At 37.0% G+C, this 23,590-nt stretch overlaps 2 protein-coding genes across 17 annotated transcripts in view; one reads left to right on the top strand and one right to left on the bottom strand.

Annotated features, from left to right (window-relative positions):
* The window catches only part of MARCHF1 (membrane associated ring-CH-type finger 1), a 299,519-nt gene extending 289,532 nt beyond the window's left edge, over positions 1 to 9,987 (top strand). For all 16 annotated transcript variants that reach the window (XM_066996116.1, XM_066996118.1, XM_066996129.1 and 13 more), the window contains 2 exons: positions 1,726 to 1,971; positions 3,464 to 9,987. In XM_066996116.1, coding sequence (XP_066852217.1) covers positions 1,726 to 1,971; positions 3,464 to 3,645 — 428 coding nt within the window. In that variant the 3' untranslated portion in view covers positions 3,646 to 9,987. The remainder of the gene's footprint in view (positions 1 to 1,725; positions 1,972 to 3,463) is intronic.
* A 752-nt stretch (positions 9,988 to 10,739) lies between these two features.
* TMA16 (translation machinery associated 16 homolog) overlaps positions 10,740 to 23,590 on the bottom strand; it is an 18,329-nt gene continuing 5,478 nt past the window's right edge. The window contains 6 exon segments of the mRNA XM_048076197.2: positions 10,740 to 10,848; positions 10,850 to 10,981; positions 12,730 to 12,772; positions 18,928 to 19,076; positions 20,143 to 20,227; positions 21,009 to 21,046. Coding sequence (XP_047932154.1) covers positions 10,782 to 10,848; positions 10,850 to 10,981; positions 12,730 to 12,772; positions 18,928 to 19,076; positions 20,143 to 20,227; positions 21,009 to 21,046 — 514 coding nt within the window. The 3' untranslated portion in view covers positions 10,740 to 10,781.

Raw genomic sequence — 23,590 nt, 5'->3', positions numbered from 1 at the left:
TGTATAATACGAAGTCCCGTTTTGCCTTTTTTCTAAATGGGTAGCCCTGCTTTGCATCTCCAAGACAAAACAAAAAATCCCCCAACACCCTGAGGACAGGACTAGGAATGGCTTTGAAGTTCTACTTAGGAGTACAACATAAACCACCCTATTCATTAAAAAGGAGAAAGGTACGGGCTGTGGATTAGCTGAATTTACACAACAAAACAGCTAGCATTAATATGTGCTGTTACATAGAATGTATAAGGATCATGTTAATTAATCCTGGTAGGCTCAAAAAGTATTTATGACTTTTATGTAATTCAGCGTTCGCCAAATATTCTGGATAATTCTCCACACTAAAAAATCAACAAAGATGCCTGAGAGCTACTTAGAGCTTTTGCAGTAATTAGTATTCTTTTGGCCTCTATTTGATTTTTTAATTAAAAGCCCAGTTCCTACCTTGTTTAACAATAATGGAGATAACCAGATCCATGAGCCTCACAGCTGGCTACAAGTAAAGACTTGCTGTTGAAGATTCTGGGTTACCAGGTCTAGGGTTGAATACTGCACCTGAAAGGCACCTTGAATACTGCACTCTGTGAGCAAAAGATTATTCAGAAACCCTCTATGTATGACCAGTAAAACTATTCAGGTTATTCAAAGACTGACAGCTAAGCACAGAGGTTTGACTCTTGTGTATAATATGTAATCCTTAAATGTAATGAGGCAGTGTGTAATGGGAAGGATGGTAGCTGTTCCTTCACATTATGCTACTGAATCATTGAAAAAAGCAGATAGCAGTGACATGAATTAATGAGAGGAAGGCTGTTCTTAATACAACAACAGTTTGTTCCTTTAAATTTGTAAGACCACGTGTAGGCTAATGCAAATCATCTTAACCTTAGTCATATTACAACCAATTTCAAATACTTTCCTCTCTAGTTTTTCAGTGTCAGCATCCTCAGTTTTTTTCTTTAAATATCAATATGATTGCAGTTTATTCAGAGCAAGTGATCTGATAAAGATCCAGGAAATGACAAAAGCAACAGATACACCAAATGCTGTAGAGTTACCCTTTTACCACACAGAGATACAACTTCTCCTTTTTGATACAGATGGATTCAGGGGGGTTGCACAGACAGAATAGCAGGAAAAAGAAAGGCCAAGGAAGATGGATGATGGAAGAGGTGGAGCTCTTTCCATTATATATTTTCTTTTTTTTTTTTTTACTGTGCCCTGTCTTCAGAATGAAGCTAGAACCAGGCAGCATCATTGTAAATGTTGGTCTTCCAGGAACCATAAACAGTGTCATGATTCTAGCGTGATACAAAAAAAATTGTTGGTAAAAACGTGCATAATGTTTCTAGGCATTCAGTTATCTCCCTTCTGGTACTTGTATTTTTGCTTAAGCAAAGCATTGAATGTTAGGATGAAATGTTCAGTTTGGGTTTTTTTGACTGTATCAAGCATTAGGCTTCTGTCAGGAGCGGGTCTTGAACTTCTTATTTGACCAAATTGTGGGGAAGTCAGTTAAGAGTGGGAGTGGGATGTAGTTTCTCTCTGGCCCTCTGCCTGTGGGATAGGAAACAGCTGCTGTTTTCCACTAGAGCCACAGCCGCCCCAACAGCATGTACGTATCTGGGAGTTCTTAGCACCTGGCTGCTTTTCAAAACATTTTACTGATATTCAGCACTTGGTACCCATTGTAACAACGGTAATAAATACGAATGCTTTATTTCAAAGGTGTCCTTGAATGGCCATTTTGGACAAAACTCGTGGTGGTGGCCATTGGATTCACGGGGGGCCTCGTCTTCATGTACGTGCAGTGTAAGGTTTACGTTCAGCTGTGGCGCAGGTTGAAAGCCTACAACAGAGTGATCTTTGTTCAGAACTGCCCAGACACTGCCAAAAAACTGGAGGAGAAGAACTCTTCGTGCACGCACAGCTCGGATCTCAAGGACGCAGTGGTGGTGCCAGTAGCACAGACAGGTACAAACTCTCAGCTGGCAGCTGAAGAAATGACATCTGAGGTGATGCCAGTTTGACAGAGACAGCGTTGTTTCTTCCTTGCAGAATAAGGCATAGTGTTTTCTACACTACTAATGCTGAAAGAGAGTAGAAATGACTGTGCATTTTTTCAGTTAAAAAACAAAAAAACACAAACCAAAACCCTAGAAGGAAAAAGGATCCAGCAAAGCAACTCGTTACTGTATGGAATGTGACCATTTGTGAAGTAGTTTCTCAGCTAGTCAGCAAGTGTTGTGAAAGTGGAAGTGTAGGAAGTGCAATAGAGAACAGGTTTAACAGACAATGCCAAACCAACGCGACAGCATTTCTTTTAAAATTATTATTATACAAAAAAAAAGTGGATGGCTGGGCAAGTAGACACAGACCTGCTAGAACCATTTTGTTTACAGGAAACAAAACCAAATCGTTCATCTATTTACTACTAAAAGTTGTATTTCCTATTTATCTTCTTAAAGACACACTTGAAAGGAGAACTGTTCAAGTGACACGCATTAACTGAACCGAGGTATAAAGAGCTGTGTCACAGCACCCACTCTGAGCCTCATGAAGTGACAGATGTCCGTGTGACTCCAGGGGAGCCTGAATGTTTGGGCAGCTGTGTCAACTAAGGATATTTGAAACATTTGAAGGGTAGCACTGTTTTTGAATATGCCTGAATTTTTTAAAAAATAAGCAATTCCAACCAGTATAAACTCACATCTCCATAGGCTATAGATATTTTTAACTATAGCTGTCAGCAAAACATGTATGGGGAGGAGAAAAATTGTAGATAATGCATTTAGAACAGCAGCTCAGCTGTTTATTATATTCTGTAAGAGTGAATTAGATTTTTTTTTTTTCATAAATTGGATATACAACGTTTTGAGGCAAAACTATAAATGAAAAAATGCAGTTTACTGCAAAATCACACAAAAGTAAATTGCGTATTATCAAATTCTGAAAGGATGACACAGGGACAATGGAAGGTATTTTGGGTTTTATTTTTTATGATTCATGATACAGACAGGTAGAGAGAAGAGAATATACTTAGATATCTTAAAAGGATGGTAGTTTTTGTCTCCCTGTTCTGAAAAGTTAGTTTTTATCTTCCTAACTAAGAAAAGTAAATCAATGGATTCCCTCTGTACAGGTAAACTTGAGGTATTAAAGATTCAACCGTTCAGTTGTTAATTTCATGTTTTGAGCATTCTCATATAAAAATGAAGTGTGAATAGCATTAAAGAGTGCAATAGATGAATGAATGTAGATATAATACTGTGTCCAACAGGCTGAATTATATAAAGAACACATTTTGTGATTAGCTACTCATACCTATGATGTTTACCATCAGGGCACAACAGCAGGTATTGACTTGGAGTTACGTGCTGGCTTGGACAAGTCTAGGGCCTGAACATAAGATATATATTAAAAAAAAAAAAAAGAATTTAAAGTTCTTTTTTGGTCTTGTATTTAGGTAAACAAGAAAAAGCAAACAAGCAAGTAAAGAACCAGAGTAAAGAGAGTAAGACAGCACAGGTTCATTCAAAGGGGGAATCTGCCATAATTGCCAGTGGACTAGCCTTCTACAGAAGCCTTGCAGTTCCTAATGGTAAATTTCCTCCTCACACGTTCAAACATCTCCAGTTAAATAAATGAGTCATCACATCCTTCCAAATACGAAGAGTGCTGGGCCTAAGATGTCGTGGAGTTTATTTATTAGGTATTTCCTTGTGAATGTGTTTAATGGTTTAAAGGCTCAGGGACTACTGGCAGTAGCAGTATTAGAAGAAAAAAAAAAGTGTCTTTTTCAGAGCATTTTATTCCTCTGTTTTGGAATTGCTCGTATAATTTGGTGGTGGAATGACTGTCATTTGGCCAGACTGAACACAAAATCTTGGTGCTTGAATACACCTGAAATACGTGTTAATATTCTAAGTTACTCCAGGTGAGTTGGACTGATGTTCAAGCCGTTTCAAACGATGCCACTTGCCTTTCATGTAAAATAATTTTCCAATTATCCAGTTGCAGAATTGGAAATGTAACAGCTTCTCATTTGAAAACAGATATGTGAGTAACCAAATCATTTCTCTGTTTATAATTGTGCAGGAGACTTTACAAAGTCTTCAGAAAACCATGACAGTACTAAGGAATGCCTCATAACTGCATGTGTTTAAGATATTCTGCAAAGACATCATTTCTAAAAGTGTAAACCTATTCACTAAAAAGTAACTCTCATTATAGTTGAAGCAAGTTAGACACTTAAAATTACTAGCTGCATCTCCATGTTTGGAATTATGTTTACAATAAAACCTGATGAATCATGGCATAGTTGACTGACAAAAACAAACAAAAAAAATTAAAAACAAAAAACAGCCAGCATTATGGAAGACAACTAAGGTCTTTCTGAAATGACCAGAAAGTTTCTTGCTGTCATCTAAGTGACAGTAACCCTGCTTCTTTAGCCAACTTGTTCTTTAACCTGCTGTAATATCATGACCCCATTGAAAGTACTTTATCTCCTATTTTGACAGTTTACTGGAAACTAATTCACGCTGTTCTTTTCTTGAACAAGCATAAAATTCAAATAAAGGAAAAAAATACTTGAGGCTTCTGAAAACAGAGGTATGGCATCCAGCAAAATTACTGCACGTTTTTAAAACACACCGAAGAGTCAGCAACAGAACAACTTGCAAAGTCATCTTATACTGAAAGCTTCAACTTCCAAACACTGTTGTGGCACTCAAGTACATGTGCAACTGAGCTTAAAGTTAAATGTAAGAATCGGAGAAAGACTTCAGCTGAAATTCGTCCTCTCCCTTTGAAATATTTATTCAGACTGCAGAAAAAGAAGCAAAATGAGACATTGTCTGCTAAAGTCGGCAGCAAAAGAGATTACAGCAGGTTGGAAGCAGCCCTTAAACTCTTTAAGGATTACAGTATTAGCCAGTGCACCCTTTCTCATTTTAGGTGCAGTGGATATGCTAAAGCTTTCAGGGATTTCATGCTGGGTTGGAATTTGTTTCTGTAGCAGAGTGGGACTTCTTCAGGACGGCAAGGATCTAGTCACACCAACATGCCTTAGATGCAGGTCTGCACGAGTAACGATGGTGCGTGAATACAGACCCTAGGCAGCTGCTTATCAATGATTCTTCATTCCCACAAAAAGGGTAATTTTCTGTATTAACAGGATTCTGGGCTGCAAAAACAGCTTACTGAAAGTTTTAAGATACATCCTAAGGTTTTTTTAAATGAAATGAGTACAAGATATTGAATAAAGATCAGTATCAAGCTACCTGTGTAGCCACAGTGCATCTCAGGCAAACACACTGACAGTGGAGTTTAGCTTGGCTAAACCCAACAAGGGCAGAGCCTTGCTCCAAGCTGCCATTACTGAGAAGAATTTAACCTGCATTCCCGTTTAAGCAAAGTTTTAACGAAGGTAGGTGGAAGTAAGTTGGTGTGAGATCAGATCTTGAATTTTAAGCAAGATACTTCTATCTAATCTGTGGGTATGCACGTTTCTTCTCCTGATTTAAGATATAAGCATTACAAAATTAACTTCAAACTGGCATAAATATATCACTCCTGACTATCATTAGCATTAAGAATATTCTCAACTAGTCCAATTGTGCCATTCACACACTGCTTTATCTGAAAGCGGTGCTTATTTTTTTTGTGTAGAAAAAAATAGTAAGTTCCCCATCACCAGAACAAACTATTTATAATTTCTAATAAAGCGATGACACTTATTCTATGATGAAAATATTTTACTGTGTATAATATTTGGAACTACAAGTTTGTGTTACTTGTTTAACTCCCTCTCTTTTGCAAAAGAAAAACTGTATGTTTTTGTGGCTGAATGTGTACTGAAAGACAGAAGGTAAGGGAAACAAAAGTAATATATCTGCTTATTGTTGTGAAAAAAATGTATTTGTATTAAACAAATGACCCAAATTTCTGTAGTATTCTACATTTGTCAGTCTGTTTATAGAGCATCGCATGCTGAACATATATTGGCGACACCACACTCTTGCAAGCAATGCGAACAATACACTCAGCTGCATACTCAATATTGATAAACCTGCTGGATTGGCAGGCCTAGCTTTGGGTACCGCGCGTTGGCAGAAAACACCTCAGAGTACAAAACCACTTGAGAAGAGCTATGGTTGCTTAACTTGCAAAAGGGAAGAGATATATAAGAACAGGCGTTAATGACAAAAACAACTTTTTCCATCCATAGCAAAACAGACAACTAGTACTGGGTTTCAGCTGCAGCAAGGCCAGGAGGAAGAAACGTTTCTAAGGAGCAGAGTGCCTTGGACTAAACAGTTAAATGTGACTGTGTAATGTCTAACACTAGAAATCCTTTAAGATGGGCTGGACAAACACTGCAGAGCTAAATGATTTAAAGAATCCTACTTTAGATTGTCAGAATGGATCAGGTGTCCTTTTTATAATTTTGGAATTCTACTGCGTGAGATTTTCTCATAAAAATCCGACAGAATAAATGTTTTTGTTTTTTATGAAAAGAATATTACAGGTGTGCTTTAAAAAGTTATCTGTGTCCTTTGAGTCAGGTATAAACCCAAAGAAAGTATCCTATCTGTCTTGATAAATACAAGTTCCAGCCAAACTACATAGTTTTCTGAAGAGGATTGTGTCAACCTACCCCATATAGCTGTCCTAGATTGTCAGCTGGGGAGAAAGTGGGCTGAGTTTCAAGTCTTCACTGTTCTAGCTGAAATAGATCATCAAATGGCTGGAGCCTGCCAAGAATATGGTCAAACCACAGGAAAAGTGTTCTAACAGATTATATTCCCTACATCCAACAGACTGTTCATTTTGTTAAATCTGCCCTAACTAGCTTACCATTTAAATCAAATACAGATTCATGAATCTACAAGATACAACACAGAAGAAACAGCATAACCAAAGAAATTTGAGTAATAAAAAATGTATTTTTGTTAACATATACAAAAATAAAACCACATTTATTTTTAGAATTCAGGGAACACTGGTGTAAGTCCACTATACCTTTTTGCTTCGCACATGAGGTATTTGCAATCCCTTGATGAAGAGGGTACCATTAGATCGCAAAACACATTTCTGTTCAGTTTGTTCTCTGCGTACGTATAAAGAAACAACGCTATACAGTACTTACTCATATGACCCCCACCAACTCCAAATAAAATACTGAAGTTGTTCTATACCTCAAATTGATCTTGATCTAAAAGCCAAAACCACACACACAAAAATACAACAATCAGCACTATTAAAAACAAAAAGCAAAGATGATGGAAGATCAAAACAATTTTTAAGTAAGTGTGTTAACTAAATTAGCAATGGCTATTTCTTTTAAAGTTGGAGTCCAACATTTTTGGATTCTAGACTCTGTCTTCATATACAGTCTTTACAGAGATGCGTATGAGTGCTACTCCAATAAAGACCGAAAACCCACATACTGTACTCTGTAAGTCTATTCCTTGGACTACTCAGGAATGGCTCAGAAAATGGTTCATATATGTTGCCTTTTGGACTTGTCGCATCCTGTTGCACACACTGACGTTCCATAAAGGAGCAGCACAGGCTTTGGTAGCGGAAAAAAGTAAAAATACAATAATGAGCCAGGTTAAGTGCCTAACTGCATGATAGCTTTTCCTCATCAGGAATGTCTGTAGTCGCACCCGTTTAGAAATGGCTTTGTGAAGCAGACCAGAAAGCCATGGTGAACAGTTCCTTTAATTCAGCCACGTTTACTTCTTACACCAAAGGATGGTAAATTAATTAATCCACTGCATAAAGCCATCCCTGAGAAGGACAGGTTTTTGTTTTGTCTCTTAAATCAACAACTGACAGCTATTTGCTTAGTGTACATGAAACAACATCAGATTACTGCTGGAATCAAAGACAGCTGCTTCGTTCCAGCTGAGACCATCAGTATCAGAAGCTCTAGAATCAGAGGACAGCTCAGCTGCTGCTGAGAAAGTCTGAATATAATTCAGCCAGCTCCTCAGAGAGGTCTTAGCTCTCCAAGGCTAGCTTGAATAAAGTATACCTTCAAAAAAAGCATACCAGAAAAAAAAAAAAAACACCACGGTCATTTACAGAGAATTATAATAGAGGATTTTAACGTTAAAGTTTATAACGCTTACAAGTAAACAGAATTTCAAGGTATCCCCCACAGCAAATTTGTAAGAACAGAGAACATCACAGCCATATTTGCCATTCCAGCCGTTACAGCAACTGCCTTCTAGATTTCTAAGAAACAGAGAACAAAATTCAGAACTCCTGAGAGCATTCATCCTTTTTTTTCAAGCACAAAGAAGAAACTCATCACTACGCAAAACCCTAAAGTGCAGGAATGATAGGATTATGAAACTGATGGATGAAATTCCATTATCTTGTCTCTGTAGCATAAGGCAAAATACTCCCTCTAACCCCTTCACCCAAGGCACAAACACTCCAAGTTCAGACATTAAAAATAAAATTTTCTTTCCTCATAATTCAATATATAAAGTTAAAGATGGAAACAGTTCTTTTTCATTACTTATGCAACAGGTCAACAACACAGTTTAAAAGACAGCTACACAAGCAGTGAACACATGGACTTCAAGAGAGAAAAGCCCACAAAACTCAATGAAGTCCGAATTGCAAACATGTTCTTCAAGTGTAAGCAATATTAAAAAAAAATAAAAATTCAAATCTTTGACTACATCAACAACACAAGTAACAACCACTTTTTTTATAATACCTTCTTATTCGTGAATTGTTTCAAGCAATATAGACTGTCTCATACTCTATAACTTTGTGTGACAATCTTTCTTTAAAGCATTCACCCGAATGCCAGACTAACAGACTGTTATTACAGCGACATGCTAAAACTTGTAGTTATCTTAGTGCTCATTTTATGTCAGTATTTTACCGAGTGTGGTAGGACAGCAATTTTTCCAACTTCAAAGTACATCTGATGGTGTATAGAGGACAAACTTGAAGGTACAGCTTTCTGAAAGGCAAAATCTGTCAGACCACTGAACACGTACAGAGCTTTAGTTCAGACTTACTGCCTACTGTGGTTCAGCTTCTACTGGAGTTTAGCGTTGCAGGTTTTATAAATCAAAACAAGCGGAATCCATCGATAAATTCCACTACACACCTCAGTTTTTTAACGAGGTTGAAAAATGTCAAAGGCGTGCTCTGAACTTCAGCACACCCGTTTCTAAAACACAAAACAGTGATGTGATGGCCTAGAGCTATAGCTGGTGTCAGAACATCAAGGCCTCCAGCCAGGCTCAAGACTTGCAGTCCACGTGAAGATGCACTGGGTCACTTGCTCCTGCTTCAGGCCTGTTACATTTACCCAGGTTTCTCTATATATTCATGTAAGAAGAACAGTGATTAATTCCCTATTACTATGGAATTTGGTTTCCTAAAACTTGAAATGATAGCACAGACCTACTTTGTAAAAAGGGAAAAGTTTAATACAGCTGTGAACAGAATAAAACTTAGCAGTAAAACTTGCTGCACAGCTACACAGTAAAAAAATATACACCCTGAAGTAGCTGTCAAATTTCAGAGAGCTGTTAACTATTTACCAAGACAGAGAGCCCTGTTTAACACACAGAACTGCATTAGGGATCGAGCACTAGAAAGATCATCCATCAGGAACACATATTTCCTCGTGATTACTGGGCATCTGAGCTGTGAGTGGTACAATTTCTACAGACTGTACATCTGAACTGTGACTACAAGGCAATCTAACCTGGCCTATCAATCAAAAATGTCCTGCTGTGAAATTCACCCTTTGCCTTTGCCTTTTTTTTTTTTTTTACTTTTGCATTTCTGAAAGGGAGACTCTACTAAGAACCTTACTGAAAGACACATTTAATGGCATCTAAAGACTTGCTTCATACAGCTAGCCTGCTATTTAGAAGTCCTATGCAACTTAATTTACAAATGCACAGCTTTCTCAAAAGAGGGGACAGAAAAAAAAAAAAACAACTAAGCTAAAGAGACATTTAAAAACAGACTATATGGACTTTAATTGGCTTCTGGCCTGACTTCTTTAATACAGGGTGGAGAGAACAGCGTAATTCTCTCATTCTCTTGACAAAACATAAAATACTCAGTGCTTTGTTGACGTCTTACCAGCTGTCTCTGTTCCTGACAGATTCTCAGAGGGTACAAGGTGAAAGTTCTTCACAATTAACTGATTATCTCATTATCTGTGTATACATTTTCACCAAGCAGGTGTATTCCTTACACCTGAGCTGAATGATTTGTGCCATGCAGCACCCCATTTGGTGAGAGAAGGCCTATCACCGCTCTCCACAAACCTGTGCGCACCTAAGGACCCCACCCACCACCACAAGGGGTGTATAAAAGCTGTAACTGGGGGCCCACTGTTCAACAGGGAGCCTGCTATTTTTTTTGCATATAGTCTTGCTCCTACCAGGAAAAGGTAAGGGTTTCCCACCACAAAGTATTTCTAATAGGTGCCTGAGTCCTGTCTGCTGTATGACCAGCAAAGATGTGCTGCACTAGTCAGGATGTCAAGATGTGGGCAATTTGTCAACTTAGAAGCCTGCGTCCTAAAGAGCAGGTACAGTATGAGAGGTAAGGACACAATTAAAATACTGAATTTTATTTAGCTATGAAAGCTGTAATTGAATAATATACTGCTGCTGAATGTTTGCTCTCTAGTGTAAGTACACAGTGAGTTTATCAAAAATGCAATTAGCAAAGACTGCAAATGTAATTAGAAACACTAGCTTTATTCTTGTTTCCAGTGCTGATTAAAGTAGGTTTCTTACAGTTCCCTTCAGCTGCTTCAACCCTTGAATCAGCTGGGGTTCATGAGGCTGTGTCTTCTGCTTTACTCAATTCTTCTTCATTTTCTCCATCTGCCACCTCAGTGTGACTACAGACAGCATCCCTAGCTGACAGCTTTCTCATTTTGATGTTTGGCAATTTCTTCAGATCACCATCCCATTCCCTGAAAGAAAAAGTCACAGAAAAACACTTATGGATAGGAATAGCAGGAAAAAGTAGCAGAGTTAGTTCACCTTTTCTCAGGAGATGCTAACTCAAGTGATGCTGTTTTTCTAATGTGTACTATCAGTCCAACTGCAGTATGAATGAGTGTCTGCATTTTCACCTGATCTTGGATGCTACAGTAGCTGCGATTTGTCTGTGAAGAACTAAGTACTTTCACATTTGATAGTCTGAAAAACCACCAACAAACCTGTTTCACTTTATCCCCACGGACTATTTGTATTCTCAGTTACTTGAGACCAACTGCTTCTAGGTTAGACACACTAAACTCACCAGCTTCTCTGGAAAAGCATTTCAGAAGATTTTCTTTCATTTGGCTGCTCAACTTGCAGAGCTAATATCACATGTACATCAAGTACTTCATTACAATTTATGGTAATTGTTAACATCTTGTATGACTTCAGGCAATTTGGTCTAGTGGGAGGTGTCCCTGCCCATGGCAGGGGGGTTGGACCTAGGTCATCTTTAAGGTCTCTTCCAACCCAAACCATTCTGTGATTCTGTAACTGGCTTCAAGGAGACAAAAAATGTTACTAAACAATAATTCACGTGATAAGTACGTTACTTCAAAAGGCTGCATAAAGAAGGAAGGGTTCACTTAAATATCCCATGTCGAATCCTGTATTCAACTGATAAAATGGCTGTTTGATGATAGTGTACTTCATGGATAATTTTTCTCAACTGCAAAGATAGTATGTGCCAATTATAAGCTAGACATGCTACTCTTGGTTCTACCAAGGCAATAAAACAGTAACACCTCCATCAGATATCCCAGTGCATGAAATCAATTGTGCATATAAAAACATGGCAGCCAGAGGTCCCTTTGAAATCTCCAGCAATATTCGATCATCCTGGGACTATGACTTCTGGCTGCACACCACCCCTAGGAGATGGTGCTGTATCACTCCTTGCAACACTTAAAATCCCTAAGTTTTGGGGGCTTCCCCCCAAGTATCTTGTTTGATAGAGCTGTCAGCAAGAGCAAGACACACCGAAGTGTTTCTTCAACCTCTTCCCAAGGCATACTGGCTTGCTAGCCCAGATGAGTTAGCAGCAAGTTCTACAGCTCCCAGAGCCTTAAGTGGATGTCATCAATTCTCTTATGACTTTCAACTAGTACATATACAAAAACACTGCCGCAGACCTTAGTCCACCTACATGTGCATCTTGTATCTTAGAAAACAAGACTAACAACTTAGTGCTGTTTTAGCTTACTTAATGGTTAAGTTCTGACTATAAATAATTTAGGTCATGACACTATATGACTGCAATTACCATCTGAAATTTCATTTCAGGTAAGAAAACTATTCCACTGTATTTCCATTTATCTATAAATCCATGTCTTGATCCTCAGAAACTAACAGTGAATGTTAATTCTTTTAATGTAAATTGGTGGACAGCTCAGGTAACAAAAAAACATTCTCTAAGAATATCAAAAAAAAATACTTCAGATGCAGAAATGGAACTCTGTTGCAGCTTTCTAACACTCCCAATGTCTTACTGATTGTCACCTGTAACAGCTACAAATTGCTGAGTTAGCAGCACCATACCTAGTCTTTTTCAAACAAGACAAATGTTTAGCAATTTTGCATAAATCCTTTTTAAAGAAAAGACAATACAACATTTCAAATTCAGAAACAGTGTTTTGCATAAACAGATTAATTAGTAGTGAGAATAAAAGGACCTTACCTGAAAAATTTAAGGTGCTTGCTGTTCACAATGTCTGGGATTTCTAATGGGAATGAAATTAAATACTATTAGATGTGTTACATGATTCAAGTGAGTCTCTTTTCAAAGAAAGAAATGTGAACTAAAGGGCTGAACATATTATTTCAGACACTGTAAAACCAAGAAAATGACAATAAGGACTCATGCTAGAAAGTTACTAGAACAATACATAAACACAAAGACCTCTCACTGCTGAAGTGAAGGAAGTGAAATACTTATGAACTGTTCCAGAATTCAAACATACCAGCTATTGAGAACCCTGTCCTGACAAATAATAAAAAGAAGGTGCTTTACCTTCTCTAAACTGACACATCTGAAAAATAGCTAGAAATGTAAGCACTTAAAAGATTACCTTTCAAAAAAAAAAGTCCAGTGAAGAAATCAGAAAAACAATATATTTATTTTAAAAGCATAACTAGCCTCCTCAACCAGTATCAAGGGCTGCTTATGATAGTTTTTTGGAGACATTCCCTCACCTGCATAATAAGAATTCTACTTTGCATTCACTTACTATAAATACACAGATACAAGACACAATAAAAAAGATTACTTTCATAACTGACCTAAATATACAAGAAACACTATTAATTAGTTAGTATTAAGTGCTTAGGAAATGAAATGTTTAAGGAGAACAACTTCAAAGCACTTAAGCCACCACTACATGCAAGATAGATCAGTAGCAGACTTAGGAAAGTAAATTCAAGTAAGAAAATCTAAGAAATACTTCAACACACTTTTGAAAATTTACCATGTACAAGAATATGTATGTGTATATAAAATATAAACACTGGGAAGAGTACAGTTAGGTTCTCGGGTGTTTGAAGAGAACATGTTTTTGGATTTTGGAATATACTACTACTGACTTCCACCTGGATCAAGAGAGTGTAAAAGCAAAGAATGACTACTCCATGGCAATTAACCTCACTGCAATGCAATTATAGTTTGCATTGTTAAATACCTGTTCCAGAAGCCACTCTTGCTGCTGGGATGCTTGCTCTGGTTGCTGAAATGACTGATAAATACTGCAGTAAATGCAATGTAATATTTACAGAGAATGTTGGTACCTGTCTCCTCTCATGCACTGATGTTCCTCTAAGTAGAAGATAAATGAACAAGAATAGTTCCAAAGACTGAAAGATTTCATAATGACATAATGTCTTCCCCAGACCTAGCTTGAGAGAAATAACTGACATATGCTCACTACAGATCTTTCACTTTGGTAGTGAAAAAGGAAGGCAAACAGCTTGTACAGTGACCTATGGGACAGACTTCTTTTCTTCCTGGAGTAACCAAAATGTTCTTACTAGAGCTGTAGTTTCTAACCTCATGCAGAATCTTACCTATGATAGCTAAGCTACTTTGACTGGATTCAGTGCCATTCTTTTCTTGGTCAATCCCAAAATACTGCATGTGTCCTGAGCTTAACATTGACACTAATTTATAGAGATCCACGCCTTTGGAGTCTTGAAATTTTTGCACAATATAAAATACATCATAGAGCATAAAATAGACTGTTCGTAGACAGTATTTTGTTCTGTACAGACTTCACAGCCAGCAGGTAAAAGCAGGTCAAGAAGAAAGGCTGCTTGCTACCTCTTTAACATTAAATCCACTTTACTATTTTAGCTCTTAAAACTATAACATTTCAGGTACTTCTTATGCTGTCCTTGAGCAAGCCTGGAACATGCAGTCCTGCTTTTTTTCATCTATCAATTTTCTTGAGCCTTACAGTAATAAATCAGATGATGTTACCAATGCAGGATTATAGATGATTTTGCTATTACAGAATGTAGGATGATAACACCTATCACTTATCTTTGTGGCCAGATAGTCTTTACAATTCAGAAAAATATTTCTTCCCTTTACATTGGGTTACAAAGGTACCAGTTGAGGACTGACAATAAATGCACTTGATCTTGATACCAATTGGACTTCTGCAGCCTGCTTTTTGGTAAACAAGTGCAGTACAACTGCTCACAGCTGAGCAAGGCAAAGAACATTTACGTAATCCTTTTTTTAGTCTGCTGATTCCTCGGTTCTGGTAAATGCTAATGCTGCCTGAGGCCCTTCTGTCCTAACCAAGCACTGAAACAAACCCACAGTTCCTCATGCTTCCTCCGCAGTCCCTTGAATTGCACTCTCGGCAGCAAAATGCCAAATGCTGAAATGCCCTGGCCTCCACAGGAGAGGAGTCACCCCCTTCTCTCAGCCGTTTCATGTGGAGCTCTGCCTACTCAGCTTTTTTCTAGGATCTTGGTGATGCGAGCAGTGAGTGTGGCAGGAGCAGCACTGTGCCAGTTTGGGCCAAGTGCCTCGGAGATGTGCTGAGGCTTACGTTTGTTCCCTGTGTCACAACACTGACATGCTGGTCTGAGCTATTCTCAGACAAACTAAGGCTACATGACAAGACTCGCAAAGCCCTTTCAATTGCTGCTTGTTGTCGCTGAAAAACCATCTTGGAAAGCTAATTGCTTTTGTGAAGTTCTGTAGGACTTTTTCCAAACAATATTCTGTGAGTTTTTTCTTGCCTATCATCCAGGGCTCACCGCAGCATCAAGACAAAGCAAGTACTCCCAAGGGGTAACGCTGCACTGAATTCATCTTTACTGTTTTGGCAGCGGCAAGTTTTAGGTTGTGCTTACGCATATGTTTGCAGCATGTTATACAATGCACACCACAGAACTGCCAGATTAGGAACTGAACTAGGAACTCTTGTCCCACTGTTTTGTGTGTAGAAATAATTAGTTAGTGCACAGTAACTGACTTTATTCATTACGATGGAAAGCTGCAGTAGCACCGTATTGTCAGATTAATAACACTTGTTTTACTGATGCATCTCCATAGCATGCACCAGGGTCATGGCTTTTATCATTCTGTTTCTTTTCAGAAGTATGCTGTTCATAAAAACATCATAATTCTTCACAGCAGTAACCACTTCTCTCTCCTAAAGCAAAGACTTGCAGAAGAAATTTACCTAAATCTCACAAGAACTGAAGTGGCGCTGCTCCTGGCACAACATATGGAATATTCATGTCATATTCATTAGAACTATCATAAGGAGAAAACACCCAAGTTGGGTCAAAAGGTGCTATTGCAGTCTGAAGTTACGAAGGGAAAAGGATGTCAAACTGTAGATGTTTTGTAGACATACATCTTCTTTAAATTAAGAACCATTCAGGTACACAATCATGATTGTTACAGAAGGCAACAGCTATCAGTGCTGTAGTTATACTAGCAAATACATGCAAGTGATAAAACTTTCATTTAAATTAAAATCAATTTCCCTATATCCTGAAATTTCAAAAACTAACTAATAAAAGTGGTGCATTTAACTTTAAAGGCTCTTCTTTCCCCCCAGAAAATTTACCTTCCACTTCTGTAAGAACATGCTAGGCAAATAAAGGCAAATTATCAAAAATGTATGATGTTCAGATGATATAATTATGATGTTTTTCAACTAAAACCACACTAACTCTAAATTCTGTCAAAATATCCTGTCAAAATCTAGGATTTCCTTTCAATAGCTTTCCGATAAACACGAAAGACCAGATTAAAATACACTCACACAAATGACGATACGTCAGGTAGAAAGCAGTAAAATTAACTTAGATATATTTAAGGGGCAAGGGGGTGACAAGTAACTGCTAACAAAAGTCAACAACCTCTGACTGAATGTTCCCTGTATAGGTACTATTTTTTTAAGAGTAAAATTTGATGTGCTTTTGGATATCTACCACTTCCGTAAACACACTAAAAATAATTTTTTTTCATTTGCATATACCTGATATGCAATATGAAATTCAGCATTGAATTATAAGAGAATTTCTTATAATTCCTTAATTCTAAGCAATTCATATCATGTAGTTTGTTCACCACAAATGCATATGCCTACAAGAAATAACTGAATTCAGCAATGGAGGGGAAGGAGGAACAGCTACTATGTCAGTTATCAAAGCTTCACTACAGCTTCCAGTGATAATGATGTAGAGCATAAAAGCAGTTTCCAGCTGATTTCCATTTATCTCCGATCTCTAATTACAGTATTTAGCAGCAACTATTTTCTGTGAATGAATACTGTCCTAGACAGAGAGCAAAACCTGCAGCAGCTGTGATAACAAATAATGAATGATTTGAGAGCGTATTTAATATGTGAAGTTGCACCATGCTCTCTGAATGCTTTACTTACTAATGCTATAATAACCTCCAATTTTGCTTACAATATTTCTGGATTCTTTATTTTTATGTTGTGCTTGTGCGTTTGACATCTTTCTATCTAGTCCTACTCATTTTTTGTCAGCTTTCCACAAAGCAATACAGGGGAAAAAAAAGAACTAAAATTTAAAAGCAATACCAGAAAGGAAATTTTCTATAACTGAGCCTTTTGATGACATTCATAGGATCTACTTTCCTATGACTTTTTCCCCCTTCTAAGTGAACAAAAATAGATTTGTTACACGTGAAGTCATACAGATATTTCTGAATTCCTCTGCAATTGCAAGATGTGAAAGTAACAAGTAGCAGTTGCAAAATTTTTATAACTACTTGTTTTTAATTGGTAAAATACAATCAAGGGGAATATGACATGCAGCCCAAACCTTGCTCTCCTTTGTATCTGATCATTGTTGATTTTTCATTTCTTCCATGACTCACTTTAACCATTAGCCAGACTGACTACCTTTGAATAATACTTTAGCATTAAAGCCAAGTCCATCATTTGACTCCAACATGCCTATTTGTGAAAGAAAAATGCAAATCATAAATTTCAGTACTGTTTTGTACTTCACTTTTTTCAAGTCTTTGGTTTTTGTACAATTATCGTCCCTTTTTTCTTATTTCATAGAATCATAGAATCATAGAATATCCTGAGTTGGAAGGGACCCTTAAGGATCATCAAGTCCAACTCTTGATACCGCACAGGTCTACCCAAAAGTTCAGACCATGTGACTAAGTGCACAGTCCAATCTCTTCTTAAATTCAGACAGGCTCGGTGCAGTGACCACTTCCCTGGGGAGCCTGTTCCAGTGTGCAACCACCCTCTCTGTGAAGAACCCCCTCCTGATGTCGAGCCTAAATTTCCCCTGCCTCAGCTTAACCCCGTTCCCGCGGGTCCTGTCACTGGTGTTAATGGAGAAAAGGTCTCCTGCCTCTCGACACCCCCTTACGAGGAAGTTGTAGACTGTGATGAGGTCTCCCCTCAGCCTCCTCTTCTCCAGGCTGAACAGGCCCAGTGACCTCAGCCGTTCCTCGTACGTCTTCCCCTCCAGGCCTTTCACCATCTTCGTAGCCCTCCTCTGTACACTCTCCAGCTTACTGATTTCAACAGCTTACTGATTTCACCAGCTTACTGATGCTTCCCTTCCAGCTATCTCATTCTCAGACTTATGTCTCTCTCTCAAGTAGCTTGCATCTGTGTGCTACCTCCCAGAAGACAAAATACTTTCATAAAGAGTTTGTTTCTTCTTATGGGAGATTCTATGCACTTGAAGAGAAAATCTTCAGCTCTAATGCCTGTGTTGTGATTTTCACATGACTGCTTCTCAGTTGATCCTGGAAGATTTCACTAGACACTCCACTGCCACAGAAAGATAAATGGTAACAAAAAAGCCAACAAGAAAAACTGGCATTATGATTTTATTCAAACTTGTGATGATGGCCAAGGTAAATGTTTTAAAAACTCAAAGTGCTTTCAGCTGAGCTCTCATCTGTAACGCTTAATTTGAAATCTTCAGAATTTTTGTGAGTTTGATTATTAAGAGGTTAAGTATTAGGGCCTTCACATATATTCCCTCCAACACCTCCCATGAGTCAAAGAAAGCAAAACTCCTCTGCCTGAGAGCAAAAGTAAAAATGTGTTTTTCCTCTTTGTGGATTATCATTTGTGCCTGTGGAATAGAGCCTGTAGATTAGATGTGTCATAATAGTCCAGCATTTCTTCCCGGATTCCCTCAATTTTAATAGAAAGACTTAGAAATAATAGAATGAAATATTCAAACTTTGGAAGTACTCATCAGCAACAAACTCCATAACAAACTAGCTGTTAGTGAGTTCTTTTGAGAATTGAATAATAAACATCATGCCTAAAAATTTCACTTAGGTTCTAGCCTCGTGAGCAGGAGGAGAAGGTATGACCACATGGTTATTTCTAATGCTTTTACATACCTATCCCATAGCCTTCATAGAGCTGTCTTTCTCGTTCCATGGTCTGCTTGATGACAGTTTCCCGTGAACCATGCTGTCTTCCCTGTCTACCTTTAATACTGTTTCGTAATTCAATCTGCTCCAATTCATCACTGAATCGGCCTATGTATCTGAAAGAAATAAGATGCACTTATGCTACATGTATTCATGCAAAATTTTTGCACAACACAATTATTTTGACAATCTAAGAAGTTGTTTTACAAATTATATTTTCTAAATTAGTCAGATACAGTTCAAATCTAAGAAACATCACTCTCATCGTCAAAGTAAAAGCCCCGTTTAGAAATACATTTGAATCATCTGCTGCTTACAGAACATTTTTTGTTTTTTTGTTCAAACTACTTTAGATAAAACTTCCATGCTATCATGAGTTCTCAGTGTTAGGTTTAAGTTTTGCTAAATTTTAAGAGCTGAATTTCACCATCCCATTAATGGGTTTTGTGGTTCTTCTGTCTTATACATCATGGTGACATCATCCATGTCATATACATCATTGTATAATCATCCAAACTGGATCCACAGAGTAAGTTGTTACTGCCTTTGCAGTATCACTAGTGTTGGCTAGCAGCTTACAGATTTCATGAATTGTGAAAGAAGTATTTCAGAGCTTCTGAAAGAAAATGGACATAATGCAAATTTTTAAGAATACTTAAATATTATATCCTTACACTTGAAGGCAAAAACTCGTGACAGGCCACAGGTACATATACCCAGCAGCACAGAACTAAGTTCTTTCTTACCCAAATCCAATTGTGATATTTCCTGCCCTAAAAATCTGCCCACCTGAATATTACTTAATCTTCTCACCAAAGAAAATTAAAGAAAAAAGGTGTAAGGAATAGAACAGACTTTGTGCACTGTTTCACTGAACAACCCAACTAGCAAATTCAGGCAATTACACTTCTCCAAATAATTAATCCTCCACACAATACAATAGAAGATAGACACTTAAATAAAAATGCAAGGGTTACTTCAATGATTCTATTGTAAATATATATATATATATATCTTTTAATATGTAACTGTCCTGTTTTAACAAAATCAACTACTTGATATTACTAATAGTAACATAACAAGTAAGTCCTCTGAGTCAACATCACTATATAGATCTTATTTAAGAACATTATTTTAAAAGACAAATCAAGCTTTTCAGTCCCATTTTAACTGCAGACTTACTCTTCAATTAGTTCACAAGCTTCCTTCTTTGTGTAGTCAGTTTTATTGGGGTCAAGGTGACTTTGAAACCATTGCAGCTTTTCTCCTGGAAAAAAAAAAGTGACCATTAATGATTATATTACCATGGTATCACCAGCAAAGATTAAAGTTCCTCAAAGTTTCTTAAATAAACCTCAATTATTCAAGATTTTGAATGGAAATTTGGCTCACTGATCATGTGTATACCGGGTATGAAGGTATCTATAATAGAAACATTATGTTCCTTTTGGAAAGAAGTTTTAATACTTCACTGTGAATTACTGGAAACTAGCATCTAAAATATCAATTGGATCAATTGCTTAAGATGCCAAGTTATTAATGCCCAAAGAAAAAAACAACAACAACAACAAAAGAGTGGCTGAACAAGAGTTCCAGTTACCACAATTTTTAAATAATTCAATTGAAAAGGTGAATGTCAATCATTTGAAAGAAAAATATTTCAGGTTGTGTCTTGAAGTCTTGTATTTACTTGACAGACATTATTACAGTGTCTGTTAATCTACATATATAATCTTCTTTTAGAAATGTTTAAGAAAAGCATGGAGACAAGTACAATAAATACAGGTACAGATGTATAAAAAGAGATGTTTGTTCTATATTGACCTGTTGTCGTGTACACTAAGGATTAGGCTCTAAGCCCCGAATTCAACCCCGTAAGTAATACTTCAAAGAATCTCAGGTATTTCAGCACTTCTTCAAAGTCCCCTTTAAGATTACAGAGTCAGATTATAGATGAAGAAACCTCAAGTAGAGAAGCTATAAAATTGGTAAAACAAATTTTATGATAAAAAATACTAGTGTATTCAGTAATAGACGTTTCTGCTCACCAATAATATTCAAACGCAAAGCTTTTTCAGTCTTCAACCTAACAGAGCAAAACAGACATGTTAGCAAGGAATGAATACCATGTAAATAAAAATTATCTTCACTTTCCTTCCCCAGAAGATAGTTTTGGACTCAAGATGGAAGTCAAGGTAAAATTTCAAATGGAAAATATCTGCCAAATTCAGAACAATATACAACTTATTTTGCTTTGTTGAAAATTTCTACTTTTTGGTAGTTACCACCTGAAATTCATCCAGTCTACCTATTAAGTTAAAATAGTAGCTTGGAAGAAAAGAAATAGAAAAACAGGATGAAAGATCTGCACTGTAGTAGTATTGTTAAGCATTTCTAATATTCTGCTGGTATTATTTCATGTGTTTGAAAATCAAAAACAGAAGGCTTCACTGTCGTGCATTCTCACAAATAAAACATAATAGGAAAAGTATCATATTAGTATTTAATAAACTAATTATTAAAGTTAGTGCTTAGCGGTAAAACTTAATATGTTAAGAAACTGAAATTAAGTTTTAAAATTAAAAATATGAAGAAAATTAATCTCAATGTGTTTTTCACTCCACCGCAATTTCTGGTGGGATACTGAAGCCTTCTGTATTCTGAGAGATGTGTGTACACAATTCAGTTTGGGATTAATTCCAGTCCTATTACGAAATTCTTAGAGAACACAAGTTCTCCTGTTGCCTCATGCCCTACAGCTCTCAGATTCAGTCTGGAGCAATGAATGTTGTTGAATGTCATTTTATTTCCAGAAAGGAAAGGAATAGATTGGGATTAGTATAAAGTTTGTCACTGGAAAAATATCTTAGCCATGCATATTCCCTGTATATATCCAAGGACTTGTGATATAATTAAGAGGAGGTTCTGTTATTTAATAAGAAAACCGATAAAGAATAAAGAAAATGATAAAGGATATAATTTGAAAGAGCAAATGCTGTCAAAAATTCAACTCAGTTCAAAGCTAATTAAATTGATTAAATTCCTTGTACTCTATAGGATTTAATGAACATTTCACAGTTAACTGAATTAACTCGAGGCCAAAAGATATCACCTGCCGCAAAAGTTCACATCAAAAGAGAAAGTCCTGCTTTCAAGAGACAAACATACTTGAGTCACTTGGCCATAAACCTACGTTATTAAAGTAATGATTATATTTTTCATGTAGTATTTACATTTTTAATGTAAAAAATTGTAAATTTTTAAAAATGTAGATTTTTTAAATATAAAAATCTATAGAAGTCATGCAGCGGGGTTGAGTTTTATCAAACCTGCCAAAAAAAAAAACAAGCTGGTTGATTAATTAAATTATCCTAGCGTTTAACTAAAAATGACACCAGTTTGCATGGATTAAAGGACATATCCGGATGAGAAGATGTAAAAAAAAAAAAATAAAAAATAAAGGGAAAAATATTTAGATTGGAAGTCCGCGTTAAAACTCTGCTGTAAAAGACGTCATCAATAAAAAACGTGGTAGGGAGCCTGCAGAAGGCTTACAGCACAGATCGTGGAGTTGTGACAGGCAAGAGCATCCATGCCAAGGATTTTTATTTCCACACAGTGGGGCCTCACAGCCGCAGTCCCTGCTGTGAACCTTGCATGGCAACAAAGCGAGCCAAGCACATCTGCAAAGTGTTGCCATAGAGAAAACTACAATGCCATCTAGAAAAGCTTCCTGATTAGGATCATAAATTGTCATCTATCTATGCTCTAAAACACTAAGAGCTGCCATTTGGGCCCACGATGGTTGCTAGCTCATTTATTTATCTAGGCAATGATGCACACAACCAGGCTTATCTTCTGGAAGAAAAACCTCCTTTAGTCTTTAGGTGTGCACAACTTATTTCAGTATGAGAAATATTGGATGATAGGATCAGATATTGCCTCACTGTACTTTTCATAAGAGCCTGACCTCAATGACTGCTAGAAGACAACAGTATTAGCAGGGAGGCTAATCAAATGAGCTAAGGCAAAGACAGTTCCTCTTATCTCCTTCCACACAGTGAGTAACATCTTTTACTCAAGGGAAAGAGGACAATGGCAGGGATACAATCTTGTGGGAGGCAGGCTGTTGCTTCTTAATGATTTTCTACCAAAAGGAAAAAAATAATCAAATCATGCTTAGCCACTGATTATTGATAAGGGTGATAAGCAGTTTTCTTGAGATGTACTAGGTACTTTAAAAGTTAACGTTCATTCTCCATTAGCACTTCTTATCGCAGATACTGTATTCAACTGCTCTAAATATTAGAATTGAATAAATACTATTTTGCCAAATCAGTTTATTTGGTATTTTTTTCCCTGCCATATCCACCCATACAATGCCACTTACAGCTCTGAGAATGAAGACCGACTCCTTTATTAAGAAATGTCATGGCTGACAGAACAAATTTCCTTTTGTTTCTTGTTTCAGGTTGCTAAATACCTTTCGTAGTTCTCCCTACGCATGCCAATTTTTATTAGCTGACTCACCAATTAGTAGCTTGGCTAAGCACTTCAGGATACTTCCATATGAAACTACCTTTATAAAAATTTAAAATCAACATATTTGCAGTTCATTTTTTTTTATTTC

The sequence above is a fragment of the Anser cygnoides genome, chromosome 4 (genome assembly GCF_040182565.1).
Source record: "Anser cygnoides isolate HZ-2024a breed goose chromosome 4, Taihu_goose_T2T_genome, whole genome shotgun sequence".
In the NCBI taxonomy this organism is placed as follows: Eukaryota; Metazoa; Chordata; class Aves; order Anseriformes; family Anatidae; genus Anser; species Anser cygnoides.
Note: the sequence above shows the minus strand (reverse complement) of the source record. Positions and strands in the feature narration are given on the sequence as shown.